Consider the following 18,795-nt stretch of genomic DNA (forward strand, 5'->3'; position numbering starts at 1 on the left):
AAGAACAATAATAGTAATAATAAAAAAAAAAGACATTAATGGGGGATTTTTTTGTGACTTTTTTGTGATGATGTTTTAAAATACGCATAGTAATTGCAATTTTATTTGATAAGATTGTTGGTATATATTTATATAAATATAAGAATGTACTTATTTCATTAGCTTAGTATAACCACCAGGAGTGCCATTATAATCAAATGCTTCGACATTAGTGTCACCATAATGAAAAGACTCAAAACAAATATCGCAAAAATAACAAGTTGAAAAACCAGTGGTAACATCATTGTATACAACTTTAGTGGCCGGATAGACAGTACACAAAGAACATTTAAATCGATCATATTTCACATTGTGTGTAGTACGTGGAAATTCATCTTTTGATTTATATTCATTAGGTGAAAGTAATCTAATATCTTTAACTCGAATCAAATGTTCACAGCTATCTTGATGAATCCATGCAATTGGTTTTCTCATTTTAAAGCGTATAGATTCTATCAAAGTATCCTGCATTTCCTTTTTCTCGTATGTGAATATATCTGTATTCACTTCCTTCTTCGCTAACCAATTAGTAATACGTTCATCATAATAATCTTCACTAGTCCCTGTATCGGTCGTAGATGATTTGCTATGCGGATGTCGTGTATCTACATAAAATACATGATCCATATATATTATGGAAGGTGATAGCTTTTTGTGTATTGTATTAAGTATTTTTCCAGTAGATGACTTGTTTTCTCGGTCTTGATTTGAGGTAAAATCAGATAAGCAGTAAATACTATCACGCAAATCAGATAAGAATTGAGAACCTAATATTTCTATCTCTTGGAATTTAATATGAGGGTTATATGCATTAAAGATAGTAAAAGTAATTAAGGTATCTTGTGAAGCAGCTGTCCATTCCTTTAAATTTTCTTTAGTAGGGATATACTATAGATATTTACATATATATATTAATAAAATGATAAGAATATAAAGCATATTTGAATAAATGATAGTATTTACATCTTCTTTCACATATCTAAGTGCAGATGGCTCAAACTGTCTGGGAAGGTAGGTATGTAAATGCTTTGAGCCAACTGTTTCTAAGGGACTTTGACTCATTAAGTTTGATGTTTGCTCAAATATTTTATCCAATTCACTTCGCTCTGGTTCTTGTTGTTCATTATTTACTGACGTTACTGTATTTGGATACGCCGGTAAAGCAAGATTATTATTAGAATTATTGTCAATACTATTGTTATTATTATTATTATTATTATTATTATTAGAATTATTTATAGGTTCATTAGCAGCTAATTGACTGTTCTCTTCTGTAGATGGTGATTGATGAGTAGAAGGCTCTGCAGAAGATGAACGTGAAGGGAAAACAATGTCCTGAAATTCTTCTGACATATATTTTCGTTGTTTTGGTGCAAGAGGATTAATATATTCCTTATCATTATCAATTATTTCCTCTAGTGATTGGTATACATTGGCAATATCTTCTGTAACGAGTTGTCTTGTTTTAACGTCTTTAGCTTGTGGTTTTCTAAATATGATCAAGTCATGTTCATGACGAACACGAGAAGTACGTTCAATTTTTATTCTCATTCTTTTGTAAGATTCTTCAGAAATTCGTGATAATAATTCAGGATCTTGAAATATTTCTGATAATGTCTTTGAATTATGGCTTGATTCTAATCTATTTACATGCATGTCAATCCTTGGATTACAATATTTTAATAAAATCGATCATTTACTTGATGTGTTCATATTTTCTTTTCTTGATTTGAAATTCTGCATTGCTTTCGACTTCTTTTTGTTTTTTAAACAGATCAGTAAAATCATCTTTTAACTCTTTTGGTGTAATTTCCATTTTTATGAATAAAGAAAAAAAAAAAATGAAACTTATTTAATGGAGTAAATTTATTCAAATTTCTAAACCAAAAGTATTTTCACCAGAATATCTAAAAAAAAAAAAAAAAAAAAAAAAAAAAAGTAATTTTAATATATTAGATATATTATTCCCTTTTTTATTTATACTTACTTGATATATAAAAATCCATCTTCATCTTTATACTTGTTAAACACTACTTTCATTGTCTCTATTCAAGATATATTCATTAATAAATAAAATAACTACGTTTTAGGACAAAATAAGAGACCTGAAACAGGCGGTAGAATTCCATTGATAAAGATAAAAATCGCTTTCTCTGGACTTAATTTTATTCTTTTTCTAATAACGTATATGAATTGTCCAATTGTTAAATCTACTGGAACAAGGTATTTCTTCTTGTCAACAGTAGATATATCATTTTTTATTATCTTTTCGCAAATAACTGGAACTTGATCAGGATATTTTTGTCTAATACGTTCTGATTCTTTTTTACGTGTATCTGACATGTATACATGTACATATAAATATCTTTTAATAATAGTATTATATAAAATAAATAGCTGTGTATAATATACCAAATGAGTACTTTTGCTTAAAAGATTGAAAAGCTTTAATTTCTGCCATTGCCCATATAAATATGTATAGACAAAAAAAAAACAAAACAAAAAAGAGTCAAATTGAGCCGTATTCATTTCTTCTATTTATACTCATATTACTTTCATATTTCAAATACATAAACTAATTTATCATTTTTAACATAGATTTATAATAAGCAACTCTAATAGCAACTAAACCAGGTTTCCTTCTTCTTTACTAAATGCATCTATTATAATAATAAACACACATTATAGATTAGCATAATTTGATATAAATAAGATCATGTTTCTTTCTTCCCTAAAATCAAAATTTGATATAATAAACAAACTTGTATCGAAGAAAATTGATATTACTATTAATTGAATAGTTAACAAATATGTCGAATCTTTTTTTTTTAAACATAGCAAATATAGAAGTAGATACATTTGATATAAATACAAATGCTATTTCCTTTGAAAACAGTATGGGATTCACTTTATGTATGAAATCTTCCAAAAAGAAAAAAAAAAGAAAAGGGGGCAAAAATTGGATATACTGCGACTATAGGAGGGCAAAGCAGAACTATAGGAAGTACCATCTTAAAATGATTTATTAAGATCGCTTTATACAAGGTATACAAATGGTATAAGTTATATTAAAAGCAATATATAAAGCCTTATAAATAAATTCCTTGCAGAATTTAATGAATATTAACTTAAGAAACAAGTTCCATCTCTTCCGTAGACTTTTCTTCTTGTTCACGTTGAGATGATGCTTCAAAAGTTTGTTGTAATTTAGGTAAAAGAGCTCTTCTCCATTGATCTTTACATGCCTTTCCAGAACGGCCAATCTGTTTCCCAATGACAGGCCAGTCAAATGAAGCCATATCCATTAAGCCTTTATGTGCAATTACCGCATTAAATAGGGCCTCTCTCATCTCAACACTCCAACGTGGTTTTTCTTTACCCATCTTACGTTTACCATTCATACTCCTATCATCAGGACTACTGCAGTTTTCAACTTCATGACTGTCATTCATTTCAACATCTGGGTCCTCCTCTTTAGTATCCATCGCCACTTCCTCGTCCTTTGTCTCGAGCGCTTTATGAGAATCTGGTTGTATATTTTTCATCTTTCTTTGATTTATTCGATAATATAATCTATTTTCTCCAGCCTCAATCTGCCTTTGTTGACGAGTTGTTGCTCTCTCTAAAGCTATTGCTTGATGAAAAGAATGATTGGCTAGTGTATAAGGCTGATAACGCTCCACAACGTGTTGTTGTAGAGTTTGAAGATGTGGAGAAGAATAGTTTTGAATAGATCGATTAGTGACATATTGAAATGCTGAAGTATTCCTTCGTCCATGTGAAACTGGTAAAGGGCGAGCAAAAGTAAGATCCGAACGAGTATTCTCCTGCAGCCTATTTTCTATGTCGTACTCTCTTTGTTGTTTTTGTAAGCGTAGTAGTTGTTGTTGTTGTTGCTGCTGCTGTAAGTAAGTCTTATAATGATATTGCTGTCGATAAATTTTTTCCCATTGTTCATGTGGATATCGCTCTTGTTCATCTTGAAATTTTTCTGTGTTTTGAATTTCTTGTTGTGGAAACTGAAAATGAACAAACTTGATATCTGAATTCATTTCTATTCTATTTGAATCATTATCTACTACTATTGTGTTTTGTTGTTCACTATTTTTAGTGATAGATACTTCTTGACCGCTATTTCCCCTTAAATTACATATAGGAGCGAGTCGGGCAGAAAAATCAAGTATACTTGTATCTTCATTTTGTTGTTCATGACTTAACGGTGGTGTATGATCAGCACGATACTCTGCAAAAATTTTCATATTCCTTTCTATAGTAGCAGCAAGATTAAGACTATGGTTATTCTCTTTTATAAAATCTTCATAAGAGGAAGGTGTATTTAAACCGTATTGAACAAATGTACGATTCATATTACTTTCTTCACATTCTTTATTATTATTAGGAATATTAATAGGTCCTGTAACATAATAATTTTTCAAACTAATGAGCCCCTCAGCTGCTTTATGTTCATCAGTCGTCATTCGTGAGTGTATCATTCTCTAGTGTATTTTTTTTTCTTTTAAAGGAAAAAAAAAAAGGATAAAAGAAAGAAGTCAAGCTTTAATTCCTTTTTTTTTTTTTTTTTTTTTTTTTTTTTTATAAATAAAATGAAATAAAATAAAAAATTACCCTTATTCTCTGTCATTTGCTCTTTATTCGAGTACATGTTTTTTTTATTGAATATTAAATAAAAAAGTAAGAGAAAAAAAAAAGTTTCTTTATTATCAATTTAAAATAAATGACAAATCTACACCATTATGATTGTTTACGTGTATAATGAAAAATCCATCCAGATAATAAAGCCCTAAATGAATTGACTTAAATAATAATACAGATTTCTCCCTTTATTTTATTTTTTTATTCTACTTTAGAATATGATAGATCATTGTTTCTTGACTATCACACAATATTATTAGAAACTCGTAAGCGTGTAACATTGAAAAGTAAGCAAACTGTCATAACAAAGATTCCGTACAAAGCAAGGAATACAGAGATAATTTTTCCTGGTTTCCAAGGATCATTTTCGTGAATTTTATAATAAAATAAACCAGGCAAGATGAATGAAATAGTGGTTGAACCTGTGGAACCTACAAAAGACAAAACCTAGAAAGCCCCAATAATAAATACTCTATTCATTTCAATTTAATTCATTATGTTACTTTACCAAATCAAGTTGAGTAACACAGATAGCGACTATGTAACTGCATATCAAAATTGTCGTTGTCATGGCAAAGTACTTGAATGCAGATGAATAGGCTGTGGTTCGATGATTTTCTTTTGATGATAAATTAGATGAACACCAAGAGATTACTTTGTCTAACGATTCTCTACAAGGATACGCTTGAAGAGGGTAACCAAATACAACAAGCATAACAATGGCAAATTGACCTCCTGCAACGAAATAACTAGATGGATCTATTATATTGTATTACATTATACATAAAGACACAATAAGCTAACTATATTTTTAAAACTGCAAATGGTTATACTTTTCTTTTTTTTTTTCTTACATTCCATAATAATATTTCCTCGAACGTTTTTACCGAAGCTTAAATACCCTATGATAGCAATTGCTTCATAAATGAATGCAGAACTACCGATAGACATAATAATCACTTTTGATATTCCTTTTTTACTATTATCTTTTAGTTCATTATACACTGTAAAAATCTAAGTATAGAAAAACAAAAAAAAAAAGAATGAAATTATTAATAATGATTCTTCTTTTTCTGTGTATACTTCGTCTTTTTTTTTTTTATCATACATTTTGATGGCATGTAAAAGCAAAAACAAATAAAGGTAATTGACCCAAAATTTTAGTATTGATACTTATCAAGTCAATTGAGTCCTTTGGTAATGGAGAGAAAATAGGAGAAAAGTAATGATAAATAACAATGACACAAAGATAGATTACCGCCACTAGAGCTATTAAACTTGTATATTTGAGAGAGTCCAGCTTTCTCAAGAAACTTAAAGGCAAAACTAACGTTAGCATGTATACAGTAATCCAAAAACGACGATCAGTTAAGAAATAAGCTCCATCTTCGTGCGTGTAAAATGGAGTAATAACTTGTGGCATTAGATCACCTATGATGATTAAATAAGACACGGCTACACCGAAACACTTGATGGCAATTGCAAAATCAAATAAAACGCCGATTTTAGGCCAAGTTAATTTGGATACAGCAAAGAAGGATGAATGGCGTTGACCTTCTGTACGAGCAGCACATTGAGATAAAAAATATAATCCAGTACCTGATGCAAGTGCTGAAAACAAAATTAAAAATATTCCAGGCAAAAGGCCTACAGATGCCATTGCTGAAGGCTAGTTTTAATTATTATTATTATTATTATTTATTATTATTATTATTATTCGTTAAGTGAAGTTTAAAAGAACAAAAAATTAAATAGTAGAGTATATTAAAAAAACAAAACAATTACCGAGATTTACCATTGCAAGCATACCTGTTCCTAAAATAGTATTTGATAAATTAATGATACAACTCATAGATGTTGCAGTTGCATGTTGCTCATCATAATCTTCAGTGTATAGAGTACATTGTTTTGTTAATTGTGTAATTGAACCGGATGACGATAAAGTAGCTTGCGAAGTTGTAGTATTTAACAAAGGTCTGCGATCATCATTTACCAATTCACTTAATTGAATATTTTCTTTTGGTTCAATATCTAGACGTTGATAACCTGCAGCAGCCATTTGAATTAATGAACAAAAAATATATAGTTATATCTATCAACTGTAGCAAATTGTTTCTGTTTAGAAAACAAAACAAAAAAAAAAAAAAAAAAAGTAGGTACAAAAAAATTTCATTTTCAACTTGAGACAGTTTTATTGGCTCTCGTTATTGACATATTCTACTTAATAAATTTATGTTTGATTTAGAATCAATCCCTTTTTATTTTGTTATTGAATCGTTTTAATATGAATATCAATATATGTTTACATTGTGAAGCTCAATTAGATAGTAATGGAGAAGTATGTAAAATATTTACTTTGATGACATCTTGATTTAACTTATTCATATTAGCTGAATGACAATTTTTGTTCATCATTATGCCGTTTAAAGGAAGCTCAGGGCTGTAGGTTTATCATTGATGAAAATGCAAAAAACATAAATGAATCTGAATTATCCAAGCTTTTAACAATGGCCAAAACTAGAAAATTCAAGATTAGCAGATCAAAGTCTGTACCTCCTTCAGCCAAAGAACAGAACAATAACTAACTGCATCTCTTTATGTCTCTCGTTAAATATAATAATCATATAAACGTACTTGAAAAAAAAACCTGTATGAGACATTATAAAATTAAATAAATTTTATCTACCATTCTATTTTAATGCTTTTATGAAGTTTCCTCTATAATATAACACAACATAATTGTTTGCTCGTATTCTCAATTATTACATCTTTTCCAAATTCTCTCTTTTTTTTTGGTATTCTTTTGTTGCCCATTTTATCGTTATACGATATAAAGAAATGTAGTTTCTAGAAAAGGAAATTTATTCCTGTAGCTCTTATTACAGTCTGGGAAACTAGGTTGGGCCAATAAAAAAATAATTGGGTCATTCAAAAATTAAATTGGGACAGAAATACGAAAATGGGGCAGAGGAGAATAAGTTAAATTGAGACGAAATGTTAGATCTTTCTGGACGAAAAAAAAAATAGATACAGCATACCTGTAAATATCTAAATCTCTTTAACAAGAGAAACCGTATACCAGACGGCGATATAAAAAAAAACAAGGCCTATTGTTCTCTCGTGAACTCCCATGGACACCCATGACCACCAATCACTTGTCTTGAGATATTGAATATATTTTTCGACGCATTAACGTCGCGTTGCCACATTATTCCGCAACTTTGGCAAGTTTGAACATTGTGCAACCCAATGTAAGCATCAGTCAAGCATGTTTGAAGACATGCATGACAGATCTATATTTACAGTATTAATAAATTATTCTTTGACTAGTTTTGGTAAATCTTGTTGTACCTTTAAAGTCTTGAACTCATCTACAGAAGCAAGTAAAAGTTCTCCTAATTTCTGTCTTATTTTGAGTTGTTTGTAAAGAACTCCTGTCACTCCCACCCTGAGACCCTTCAAATGTACACCGTCTTTTCCGAACATGCCATTTCCGAAAGCTATAACAGGCAATTGACTCTTGTCGTATTTGAAAGGTTGGGGCTTCCAAAGCTTCTTGGTGTTCCTAAAATAATAGTTAATGAATATAGTGTTTGTCTCTCTGCTTTGATGCTAGAATACTCACTTTGTCTACTGAGGAACTTCTTTGTCTTTTTTTTCGCTTCTTTGTCTCTCCTCTTCTTTCTTTTCTTTCTTTTCTTCCTCTTCTTCCTCTTCTTCTTTGTGTTCTTTCTTTTGGCCTTATTGTATTTTTTTCCACCATTAATGAGAACATTGGCCATTTCTTGTCTGGCCCTTTGAACTCTCTGGTATAGGTGAAAGCGACTTTCAGCAGTTGAGAAGTTGTTAAATGCTAGTATTCTGTTTAGATGTAAGAGGATATAAATTATGTACTGCAAATAGTTTGAAAGAACAGCTGTCTTGGTTGTAGGAATGTTGAGAAGTATATCCTCTATATTTTCTCGAGACATTCTTTTTGTTTCTCTCTTTGCGTGTCTTATAGACCCTGTTAAGGTATAGTACTCTTTAGTAGAGCATCGTCTGATTTGATGGAATTTATCACCCTCCCCATAAGCAGCAGCAAAAACCTGATGTCGATTGGGATCCAACCCGCAAAGAGAAACATCAGCCAAGTTTTCATTCTTCATAGCATCTCCCAATTGGAAAATTTCTACGTCTTCGCTAGATATGCATCTGTATTCATCTGTACTATTTGTAATTTTTTGCAATAGAACCACATCAGCTGAAAATCCATCGGTTTTAATGACATTTGAGAATGCGACCTTTTTTTTTGTCTATCCGGATTTCGGAGGTCTTGGGAGCTGTGTATTTTAAATTGTGAGTCATCATCATTAGAAGCAATATATAGTTATTACTATTTTTGCCACAATCGCTGCACTTTTGTTTATCTAAATAAGGTTTCATAAAGCGAGTTAAGTCAGGAGAGCATACCAATATTTCATTTTATAAGTCTCACTTTGTTCTTCTAATCCCTTCTTGCGATTCCAAACTTTCTGAAGTATCGTATGTATTTTTTGCTTAAACATCAGTCAATGAAGATAAAAAACGATGCTGAACCATTCAATTTTGAACAAAGTGATGTTAACTAGAGCTCACGGTCACTAAGAGTACAGTCACTTATTACAGGAACTATACTTATATCTCGTTGTAGTGTAGTGTTAGTTCTACTACGTAAACAATTCTTATTACAATAAAACACTTTAAGACACCACCACAGATTTGAGGGAGATAAAAAGGACTACTCTACTTTACAGTCGACTGGTAAAATGCTCTGGAGCATGTTGTTGCAAATATTTCTGACAGATCATATGTTTGATTTGAATATACACATACTAATAAAGTATCAAATTTCAGCAAATTCTACCATTTATGGAAAACGCTCTAAAGTGACAAAGCTGTCGATCTGTCTGAATTATACTTTTAGAGCATTTTTCTCGGTTAAAGTCAGACTCAGTCTTTATTTTGAATATTAGCATAGCATGACTTACAATTATTTCTGATCCAAAATAATTATATGTCGACGGTAACTTGTTGACTCCCCAGTGGCAAGCCGCAACGTTGTGTCTTCCACTCAGACTCGAGGCTTACTTGGGATCATGCTATTATCTGCTTCGACATGCATAGCCACTTTCAAATGCCACACACCATTCCTGACCCTCTTTCCTTCGTCCTGAACAGGCTCCCTTCTAAAAAAAAAAAAAAAAAAAAAAAAAAAAAAAAAAAAAAACCTCCTCCGCCGTCCCAAAGTTTCCTGCATTTGGTCCGTTCATTAGTCGGTAGTATGCCCAAATATTCCACGAATTGGACTATATCGTCCACAACGAACCGCCTCCTGAACTCATCATTTCTGGCGTTAAACTAGTGAATTCGTTAAATCAATCATAGTAGTAGTAGTAGTTCAAATATTTCTTTTACTGATTTTGTTTCTCTTTACTTTTATACATTTTCTTCTTTTCTTGCAAGAGATTTTTTTTTCATACAAAATAACACTCAGAACTAGCCAGGGCAAAGCAATGTATTCATAGCCACTACGTGCGCAATGGTCTTTACTTTAATTAAATTACTCTTTAATCACATCTCTGTCCCATTTTCGTATTTCTGTTCTAATTCTACATCCGTGTCCCAATTTAATTTTTGAATAACCTAATTATTTTTTTATTGGCCCAACCTAGTAATAGTGATTGTAGACAGATTTCATAACTACAAACAAATTTATCTAGTTTATACATGTATACACAAATTATATATATAGAATGTTAAAGATACATAAATTAAGAACGTATTCATGTTTAAACTAATAGGAAAATGATAAAAAATACTTTATACTTAATATAGCGAATTTTACAAAAAGCTCTATCAATATGAATACTGATATGAGCGACTTAACTTATAGTGAATACAATAATAGAAATGTATAGTTTTACAGCATCTATTTCAAGAATGAGCTATTCACTCCTTTTTTTCTCCTTGTACTATATTTTTAATACACATTATATGATGAATAATATCGCAAATATGATTTATGTATAAAATAACTATTTATATAGTTGAACATAACATTTGGTCTTATTCTCTATCCTTTAAAAAACTTAAAAAATATATGGTAAAAGACATGCTCTTTTCGGTATTTTGTTGAATTTTTGTTTGTACCATTGTTTTGTATTGTAAGCTCTTATAGTTAAATAGCCTGTAGATCCTAACTGAAGAATCAAAATAAAGAAATGCTGTGTAATGAATGCAAATGCAATAAAGGAAATAATTTCGCCCACCTATTAAAATAGATTAATATATTGTTCAAATAAAATATATATATATATATACATATACACACACACACTTACATAATGAGGACACCAAATATATTTGAATAAGCCTCTATGAGGTATCTGCATAAATTGATTGATGTTTAGAAATACACTAAAGCATTTTAAATAAAAAAGAATAGAATAGAATCAAACCTTATAGCCTTTTGATCCATCTTTTCGTAAATCTCTTAATATACAATGATGATAAAAATTGATAGCTTCTCCAGTAAAAAATAATATTACTCCAAGAATTGTTAAAATAAGGTTGTATTGAATTGTTTGTATCGAAAGAAAATATATCAAGATTGCAAATGTAGCATACGATAAAGAGATTAGAATATTATGAAACAAGTTGCTCTTCCCTGAATATTTGTGAATGAATAGTACTTCCTATGGATTGTATTTTTTTTTTTAATATGTAGTATTCTTTTATATATGTATATAATTTGCATTACCAGGACTCGCTTCAGATAATGTAGAAATGTTAAAAATGAGATTAAGATCATATGAAAATTAGAATACAATGAAACCCATAAGAATCCAATCGACAGAATAAGCGATGGTGTATATATCAATAACATACCAAAGAATGAAGGAATCTATATTGGGGGTGGATAAACTAAGATAAGAAAATAAGAAAGTTTTAACGACTTACATTAAATGGAATCGATATATCTAATGATATATCTGAGAATTTTGAATACTGTAGTCTTGTACTTGGAAAGAATTCACGATAAATAAGTGCTGAGCTGCCGAAAATACATCCAGCTGCTATCAATAAGTTAATCAAGTTCCATTCTGGAATATACATAATAAAATAAAGAAAACGTATAATGAACAAAAACGAAAAAGAAAAAGAAAAAAAGAAAAGATAGTTAATATTCACAATGTTTAGTTATAATTTCATTGTTCATAAATAACTATTTGAACAGTAAGACAAAGAAATTAATTTCAAAGATAAAATCTCCTTTAATTTTTAGGATTCTAAAATAGGTATTTAACACCTTTTTTTTAAAAAAAATTAGTTTCCAGCGCATCAATCTGATTTCCTTCCTAAACTTGTCCATTGGTTAATAATTTGTACAATCCTTTACAAATTTGATTCGTAAAAGAGAATCTGTTTCTATTACTGTCACAATTAAGGCCAAAGATGTCTCGATTGATTCTCCTCCTCCCTCATTCATTAATTGTGTCATGTCTACATTTTTTTTTCTAACTTCTACTTTCTTCCTTTCCTTTTCTTTTCCCTTTTTTTTACTCTTGATCCCAAAGGAATGTTTTACTAACCTTGCCTTCTATTGATAATTTGACCTGGGCAATTCAATTAAGCTTTTTTGCACACTTCAGACAATAATTCTGGATGGTATAAAATATTTAAATAGCCATTGTGGCAACTGTATGCATCCAAAGCTATTAATATTAGTTGTCGCACATTTCAATCTATTTGTCAAGATTTTTTAGTTGAACAGTTTGCTAAATGATACTATTCATCTCCTTCAGTTCTTTTATCTGTCTGTTGTTTAACATCAACCGTCAATCCTATCCTTTGGTTATTTGTTATTCAGACTAAACATAGTCATGCTTTGTACTGAGGACTCGGTTGATTACTTAGTGCTATCCCAAAACCTTGCATCTTTTATTCAAATGTTTAGCTCACTTGGTCCCATGTTATTGTCTGTCTAAATATGCGCTGCCGACTACAAGCGTATATTATCGTGGCTGATCCTTTATGCTTTCTACTCAATCATCTATACATCGCATTCTCTTTGAGGATGATTGCTTTCATTATGGTAAGATCCCTTATAAAATCCTTCCTTCCCCCTTGATACTGACTTGTTCAAAAAACAATACAGTAATTAATTTAGTATTTGAAAATATAGTTCTCTTTTATTCTTTCTTTTATTCTTTACCTTTTCCCTCTTTTAACTGTCTAAAGGTATCTTGGATTTTCCTTGTTTTGTCTTTTTGATCTAACTCGGGGAATATAACATGATTTTATAACGTGTCTAAATGGGTTTCAAAATTTTATTTAATAAAAAATATTTAATAAGCTTAAACTTAATTTAGTCAAATTCAATATCTATACTGCTTCCTGTTCATTTATTTTATTTTATTTTATTTTATTATTTTAATTTTACTTTTACTTTTATATTACACAACTAAAAGGGGTTCCTATTTACAAAATGGATCTTGTACTCGACATTACTTCAGCTTGTCGAGTACGTATATTATTAATTCCAGTATCTCCCATTAAGAAGTCAACTTTTTGGAAACATGTGGAACTAGTAAAAAAATTCAGTTTAGTTCGTCTCGGAGATGTAACGCCTGATCTTCATAAAGGTGCTAATGGTAACTAGTGTCTCTTAAATTATTTACATGCAAAGAATAATTATAAGTTAACTAGTAATTATAGCCAAATTTAGCAGCCAAGTTTTCCAAGAAGGACAAATGCATTTCGAATTCATAACGAATTATAATAGGGATCATTGTCATCTTGAAGATTTTCAGCCTCATCGAAGGATTTTTGGAGTAAGTAAGAGTATCAAAATGCTTATTTATTTATAAATAATTATTATTTTATAATAAATAGGTCATTGGTATAATGGATTGCCAAGAATGGAGAAATAAAGATTTAAGTGAAGGATATAAAAGATTTGTAGACATGTTAAGTCAGGTACTCCTTTCCTACATAAAACACATAGCTGTACAACGATATCAATAGGTCTTTATTTTTTTTATTTTTTTTTATTCTCTTAGTATCCCACAGCAATTGCTACAAGATGCTTTGCGTTTGATCCAACTGAAAATCAGCCTGATGATACAAAAGGACTGATTATGATTCCCAACGTAGGAAATATGTCTTTTTACATGAGTACTATGATTTGTGATTTTGCCAGTGAGATACTGGATCAATTTGCTGCTATTGTAAGCTTTATCTTTTTATTTATTATAAAATTTGTTTAAAATATCTAACATTTTTTTTTTAATATGAAAAAAAAAAGGCAGAGCGTATTGAAAATTTGAAAGTATTAGAATCGCCCTTGCCTGTAGGTTATACACCGAAAAGTTTTGAACAAAGTAATGGAAATCAAATGATCCAGCCTCAACCTTCAACTAGTTCACCATATCATCAAAATAATAAAAATTCTCAATCAGGGCCAACTCCAGTATCATCTATTTCATCCTCATTTTTAAAAAGAGCTTCATCAACAATTAACAATAATAGAAAAGGCTTGAATGCTAACAACCCTCCTCCTACTCCTAAACCATCGTTAACTCGATCTTCAACATTTACAGGCACTTCATTGTCAGCAGCAAGCGATACAAGTCGAACAATTCAAAGAACGCCTGGTAGAATTAAGAAATTATTAGCTGACTTTTACTTGCTAGCTGGTCGATTACCAGATGCTATTAAACAGTATGTACATATATTTTTATATAAAGAAGGCAAATAGGATAAAATATTAAGTTGTTTGTTATTAGCTACAATGAAGCTATTGAAGTAACACAGAGCTCCAATGATTATTTATGGTTAGCTAGTGCGAAAGAAGGTTTAGCATGCACCTTATTATTAATGGCCTATCTTCATACTGATGTTGGCGTAAGTTGTTACTTTTATTCTTTTTTCTTTCCTTTATTTATTTAAAGTATATTCAATTTATAGCATATTGTGTCCAGACAAGCAATAGTAAATGAAGAAAATTCAACTATGGACTCGAAACCTGCATCAGTAGCAGAAAATGAAGATAAGAATTCTAAAACAATTGTGACAGAAATTACCGAAATGTATGAGGAATTAATACAAATATATGAGAAGGTTAATACAACAACGAACATCCCTCTTCCTAAATTAGTGTACGCAGAAGCATCCTTAAAAATAGCAAGGTTTTTAACAGCTATATTTCTGAATGGTGGATGGAATGACACTATTTTAACAAATATAATACAACATCCTACATTAGATGTATTTAAAAACTCAACCAAAAAGAGAGAAAATCGCTTTATGACAGCGGAAGATTTGGTTAAATATAAAGGAAGTGAGATTCCGAGATTTTCAATTGCTAAATGGGTTACTAGAGTTTGGTCTATGAGCTTGGATAATATGATTATAATGGATCAAGTATGTTTAAAACTATTCCTTGAATTCTATTTTATTACTTATTGATAAGCCTAATATTCTTCTTTTTATTTTATTTTTTTATTTTTATTTTTTTTTAATGTATAGATTAATATCATGACACAAATGTCTTCCATTTTATCGAATATTGGATATCATCGTAAATCTGCATGGATTATGTACGAGACCTTAAATCGTATGGTTCCTTTATTGATACAAGGAAGAGCTGCTATGGCAAGTATAAATGCAAATAAAAAAAATTCCGCAAAAGCTGATGATGGTATTTTGGAAGTCCTTAAGAGAATTTGTGAAGTCTATGGTATTGGCGGTATGTATAAAAAAATTTTTTTAACCAAGGTAGTGAATTCTAATTATGTACTTGTGTATTCCACCCCCCCTCTCCTCTTTCCTTTTTTTTCATAGAGAGTAATGTTCAAGATGGAGGTACTTTACAAATCATGCAGAATATATGTGATAGCCAACAAGAAAAAGTAAAAGTAAACCCATCTTCTGAAGCAACTAACATTGGATTTGGATGGGCTGTGTTACAGATTGATGTACTAAGAGAATGTATTGTAGTTTCAGAAGCTATTCAAGGTATTGTATTGTAAATGAAGTTATACACTAGAAAAGAGAACTGATGGAGTTTTACTTTATGCATTGATTATCGCAGATCATGCTTCTATGCTATATTATACAACGGTTTTATTGAAAAACTTATACCAGCATATTTCTAAAGATGAACAAATTCGACTTGCATCATCTATCCAACGGATTGTTAATATTAGTAAACGAACAGGAAAAGTAGACAAATGTATCAATTATTGGGGATTCAATATTGTCAAGTCAATTGAACCTATACCTCCTATACCACGAAAAGCTATATACCAGCATCCATTATTAATTGCTAAAGCCTTAGCTGCTTCTAAAGAAGGTAAAACAAGTTCTGGAGATCCTTTTATTTATAATCCTTTCACAAAGAAAAATAATGACAAGGTAATATAAATATATATATATGTATGTATGTATATAGTGAAGACATGTTATTTATATTAGCTATTTTTATAAAATTAGCCTCAGATTAATTTGATTAAGGATGAAACATGCGAATTTAATGTAGCTTTATTTAATCCTTTTGGATTCGACCTTGAATTGAGTAATATTATTTTAAGGTAAGAGAATAGATTTAACAATATACAATGGATGTTTATTTAATTTATCTTGATTAGTACATCAGGGGTTAAATTTTCTCCAATTCCAACTGCTGCTACTATACCAGCAAATGATACACTTATTTTAAGACTAATGGGTACACCTCTTGAAATTGGAACTCTGGTTATTAGAGGATGTATTATCAAAATCACAGGTTTCGCTGAGCAAGAGTTTTTAAATGAAAAACCGAAAATACAGAGTGTAGATCAATCGAAGAAGAAAGAAGCTGCTCAACAGACTAACAATTCTCAAAGATTTAAATTCAGGTATATGTTTGTTTTATTTACAGAATTGGGTCAGAAAGTAGGTTTTTAATTTATGATTATAAAAAAAAAAAAATAGTGGACTACAAGCTCTTTATCGTTCTTCATCTGAATTAGGTAAATATGTTCATTTTAATATACGCAATATGTGTATTAATGTAAATGGGCTTTATTAGACAAACTTACAGCAGATACAGAATCGACAGATACTATTGAGCATGAAATACTAAATGTTATTGAAGACCAGCCGCTGCTTAAGATTAAATCAACTTCATTATTACATGGTGCCGTAATGCTATTTGAAGGAGAAATGACACATATTAGGATCGATGTAGAAAATATTGGTAATATACCTGTTGACTTTATTACATTGTCATTTACAGATTCTATTACCAACTATCCGAAGCCTATCAACCCAGAATTACCAGCCGAAGAGCAGTATGAGATTGAACTATACACTAAAGGTACTCCTGTCTTTTCTTGGGAAGGTTCAAAAAATAATGGTAGTCAAATTGGTAAGAGGATTAATCTTCCTCCTGGTCAACATACTGAAGTTTTTGTAAACATTTATGGTAAACAGGGATGGTAATATTTATTTATTTATTTATTTATTTTAAAAAAAAATATGTATTCTAGTAAAGCTAAATATATCTGTATACAAATATATATTGATATATATTACTATACCTTATTTGTAGTACTGGTGGTGCTATTTATATAGATTATGGTTACTTGGATAGAGCTATTCAAGGTCAAACAAAAAAGATAATTTATAATGATGAAGGACTACCGACTACATTATATACAAGACAATTATATTTACCAATTATGATTACTGTTTATCAAAATTTGGAACCATTAAATTGGGATGTACTTTATCTTCGAGATAATATGTCTGTAACAAAATCTTATATAGATGAAGCTATCAATACTATTAATAAGTTAGATATACAAAATATTAAAACAACTGAACAGCCTGTAGAAGAGCTATTAATGTTAACCCAACAATCAAATGACAATAACGACAAGAATCCATACTGTTTATTAACTTTAGACGTGAGAAACACTTGGACTACTCCATTTGATATAGAATTTGTAATAGATAATCGTAACAACGATAATGAAAATGTAGATAGTAATATTTTGAAATCAGTGTTAACTATTCAACCAGCTTTAACCAAGCGGTAAATAACTAACTATATATATGTGTATATAAATAAGAAAGGAGAAAGGCTAATCCTCTTTTTTTTTTTTTCTTGTATAGTATTGTATTTCCCTTAAAGAAACTTTTTTTAACTTCTGAAGAGAGATTACAGCCTATTCCTAGCTTTGAGCCTAATAAACAATTTGTAGTATCTCAAGCACCAAAAATGACACCTGAGCAAGAGTATGCCCATTTACAAATGTTTTGGTATAAAGAAAAGCTATTATCACGTATCAAGGCTACTTGGCAATGTCGAGCCTCTAGACGACGAGGTATAATTAACTTACGTCCTTCTTTACGGCTAACTGGACAACAATTAAATATACTTAAGATGCAAGATATTGAATTTATCATTAATATGCGAGAAGAGGAAGGAGTCAAGACTGTAGGACATCGTCAGTTTGAATGTAAGGTTAACTCTTTTGTTCATATGAATGTTACCATTGTGAATAGGCAAGGTAAAGACAAAATGATTTATATATGTATATACATGTATATAATGAACATTTGATGGTAACATATTACATTGTTAGTACAACCTGTAAAGTTAATATTAAGAGTTCAAGCTGTTCAAAGCTATAATAATGGCGCAAAAGAATACGATTTAAATGAAAAGTTACTAATGCAGGGTGTTCCTCAGCTAGTTTTGCCTGAAATTTCTTCCAACAGAGAATTTACACATACTATACCTTTGTGCTTTTTATCGCGAGGTAAATTTGAGTTCCTTTACCAAATAGAAGATGTACATACTCGTACAACATATTATGACTATGACTGGGCATTTGTCAATGTATTGGATATATAAACTATTTTATTATAATATATAATGTTTACAAAATATAAATTTTATTAAAGAGGATTTCCTTATATAATTACATATACATATACATGCAAATATACATTTATACATATATACAATAAAATGATGATATTTATGGTATAATACAATCTTTTTTTAATGATACATGAATTAATATTATG

At 30.0% G+C, this 18,795-nt stretch overlaps 9 protein-coding genes across 9 annotated transcripts; 2 read left to right on the forward strand and 7 right to left on the reverse strand.

Annotated features, from left to right (window-relative positions):
* Positions 1–72: 72 nt before the first annotated feature.
* Positions 73–2,073, reverse strand: BX663DRAFT_160386 (snRNA-activating protein of 50kDa MW C terminal-domain-containing protein). The gene is made up of 4 exons (XM_051521639.1): positions 2,027–2,073; positions 1,740–1,946; positions 1,003–1,676; positions 73–927 (listed from the first exon to the last, which is right to left on the reverse strand). Exons 2-4 carry the CDS (start codon positions 1,825–1,827, stop codon positions 151–153), a joined length of 1,539 nt encoding a protein of 512 aa, XP_051380233.1. The 5' UTR covers positions 1,828–1,946; positions 2,027–2,073; the 3' UTR covers positions 73–150.
* BX663DRAFT_477079 (autophagy protein Atg8 ubiquitin like protein) lies at positions 1,883–2,504 on the reverse strand. Its single transcript, XM_051524276.1, has 4 exons — positions 2,452–2,504; positions 2,145–2,375; positions 2,027–2,084; positions 1,883–1,946 (listed from the first exon to the last, which is right to left on the reverse strand). The coding sequence occupies exons 1-4, from the start codon at positions 2,498–2,500 to the stop codon at positions 1,910–1,912; spliced, it is 375 nt and encodes a 124-aa protein (XP_051380234.1). The 5' UTR covers positions 2,501–2,504; the 3' UTR covers positions 1,883–1,909.
* A 663-nt stretch (positions 2,505–3,167) lies between these two features.
* BX663DRAFT_563181 (uncharacterized protein) lies at positions 3,168–4,517 on the reverse strand (the record flags this gene model as incomplete). The annotated part of the gene is made up of 1 exon (XM_051531996.1): positions 3,168–4,517. The coding sequence occupies one exon, from the start codon at positions 4,515–4,517 to the stop codon at positions 3,168–3,170; it is 1,350 nt and encodes a 449-aa protein (XP_051380235.1).
* Positions 4,518–4,752: 235 nt separating this feature from the next.
* BX663DRAFT_518023 (transmembrane amino acid transporter protein-domain-containing protein) lies at positions 4,753–6,837 on the reverse strand. Its single transcript, XM_051528808.1, has 5 exons — positions 6,488–6,837; positions 5,801–6,361; positions 5,547–5,706; positions 5,201–5,451; positions 4,753–5,139 (listed from the first exon to the last, which is right to left on the reverse strand). The coding sequence occupies exons 1-5, from the start codon at positions 6,749–6,751 to the stop codon at positions 4,936–4,938; spliced, it is 1,440 nt and encodes a 479-aa protein (XP_051380236.1). The 5' UTR covers positions 6,752–6,837; the 3' UTR covers positions 4,753–4,935.
* A 961-nt stretch (positions 6,838–7,798) lies between these two features.
* BX663DRAFT_518028 (uncharacterized protein) lies at positions 7,799–8,179 on the reverse strand (the record flags this gene model as incomplete). Its single annotated transcript, XM_051528809.1, has 1 exon — positions 7,799–8,179. A coding segment is annotated over one exon (172 nt), but the record flags the coding sequence as incomplete, so codon positions are not given.
* Positions 8,180–8,235: 56 nt separating this feature from the next.
* BX663DRAFT_518034 (uncharacterized protein) lies at positions 8,236–9,637 on the reverse strand (the record flags this gene model as incomplete). The annotated part of the gene is made up of 2 exons (XM_051528810.1): positions 9,457–9,637; positions 8,236–8,935 (listed from the first exon to the last, which is right to left on the reverse strand). Coding segments are annotated over exons 1-2 (539 nt in total), but the record flags the coding sequence as incomplete, so codon positions are not given.
* Positions 9,638–9,748: 111 nt separating this feature from the next.
* On the forward strand, positions 9,749–10,098 carry BX663DRAFT_439759 (uncharacterized protein; the record flags this gene model as incomplete). The annotated part of the gene is made up of 2 exons (XM_051523347.1): positions 9,749–9,973; positions 9,994–10,098. Coding segments are annotated over 2 exons (330 nt in total), but the record flags the coding sequence as incomplete, so codon positions are not given.
* Positions 10,099–10,679: 581 nt separating this feature from the next.
* On the reverse strand, positions 10,680–11,948 carry BX663DRAFT_518040 (3-oxo-5-alpha-steroid 4-dehydrogenase-domain-containing protein). The gene is made up of 5 exons (XM_051528811.1): positions 11,674–11,948; positions 11,474–11,617; positions 11,172–11,408; positions 11,055–11,099; positions 10,680–10,982 (listed from the first exon to the last, which is right to left on the reverse strand). Exons 1-5 carry the CDS (start codon positions 11,827–11,829, stop codon positions 10,803–10,805), a joined length of 762 nt encoding a protein of 253 aa, XP_051380240.1. The 5' UTR covers positions 11,830–11,948; the 3' UTR covers positions 10,680–10,802.
* A 1,164-nt stretch (positions 11,949–13,112) lies between these two features.
* BX663DRAFT_518045 (TRAPP II complex) lies at positions 13,113–18,738 on the forward strand. Its single transcript, XM_051528812.1, has 16 exons — positions 13,113–13,367; positions 13,432–13,547; positions 13,609–13,692; positions 13,776–13,943; positions 14,021–14,436; positions 14,502–14,619; positions 14,683–15,138; positions 15,244–15,463; positions 15,559–15,732; positions 15,809–16,131; positions 16,210–16,307; positions 16,365–16,613; positions 16,690–16,727; positions 16,787–17,195; positions 17,309–17,794; positions 17,875–18,738. The coding sequence occupies exons 1-16, from the start codon at positions 13,202–13,204 to the stop codon at positions 18,323–18,325; spliced, it is 3,972 nt and encodes a 1,323-aa protein (XP_051380241.1). The 5' UTR covers positions 13,113–13,201; the 3' UTR covers positions 18,326–18,738.
* The last annotated feature ends 57 nt before the right edge of the window (positions 18,739–18,795 follow it).

The sequence above is a fragment of the Cokeromyces recurvatus genome (assembly GCF_025118155.1).
Source record: "Cokeromyces recurvatus strain NRRL 2243 chromosome Unknown BX663scaffold_24, whole genome shotgun sequence".
NCBI lineage: Eukaryota > Fungi > Mucoromycota > Mucoromycetes > Mucorales > Mucoraceae > Cokeromyces > Cokeromyces recurvatus.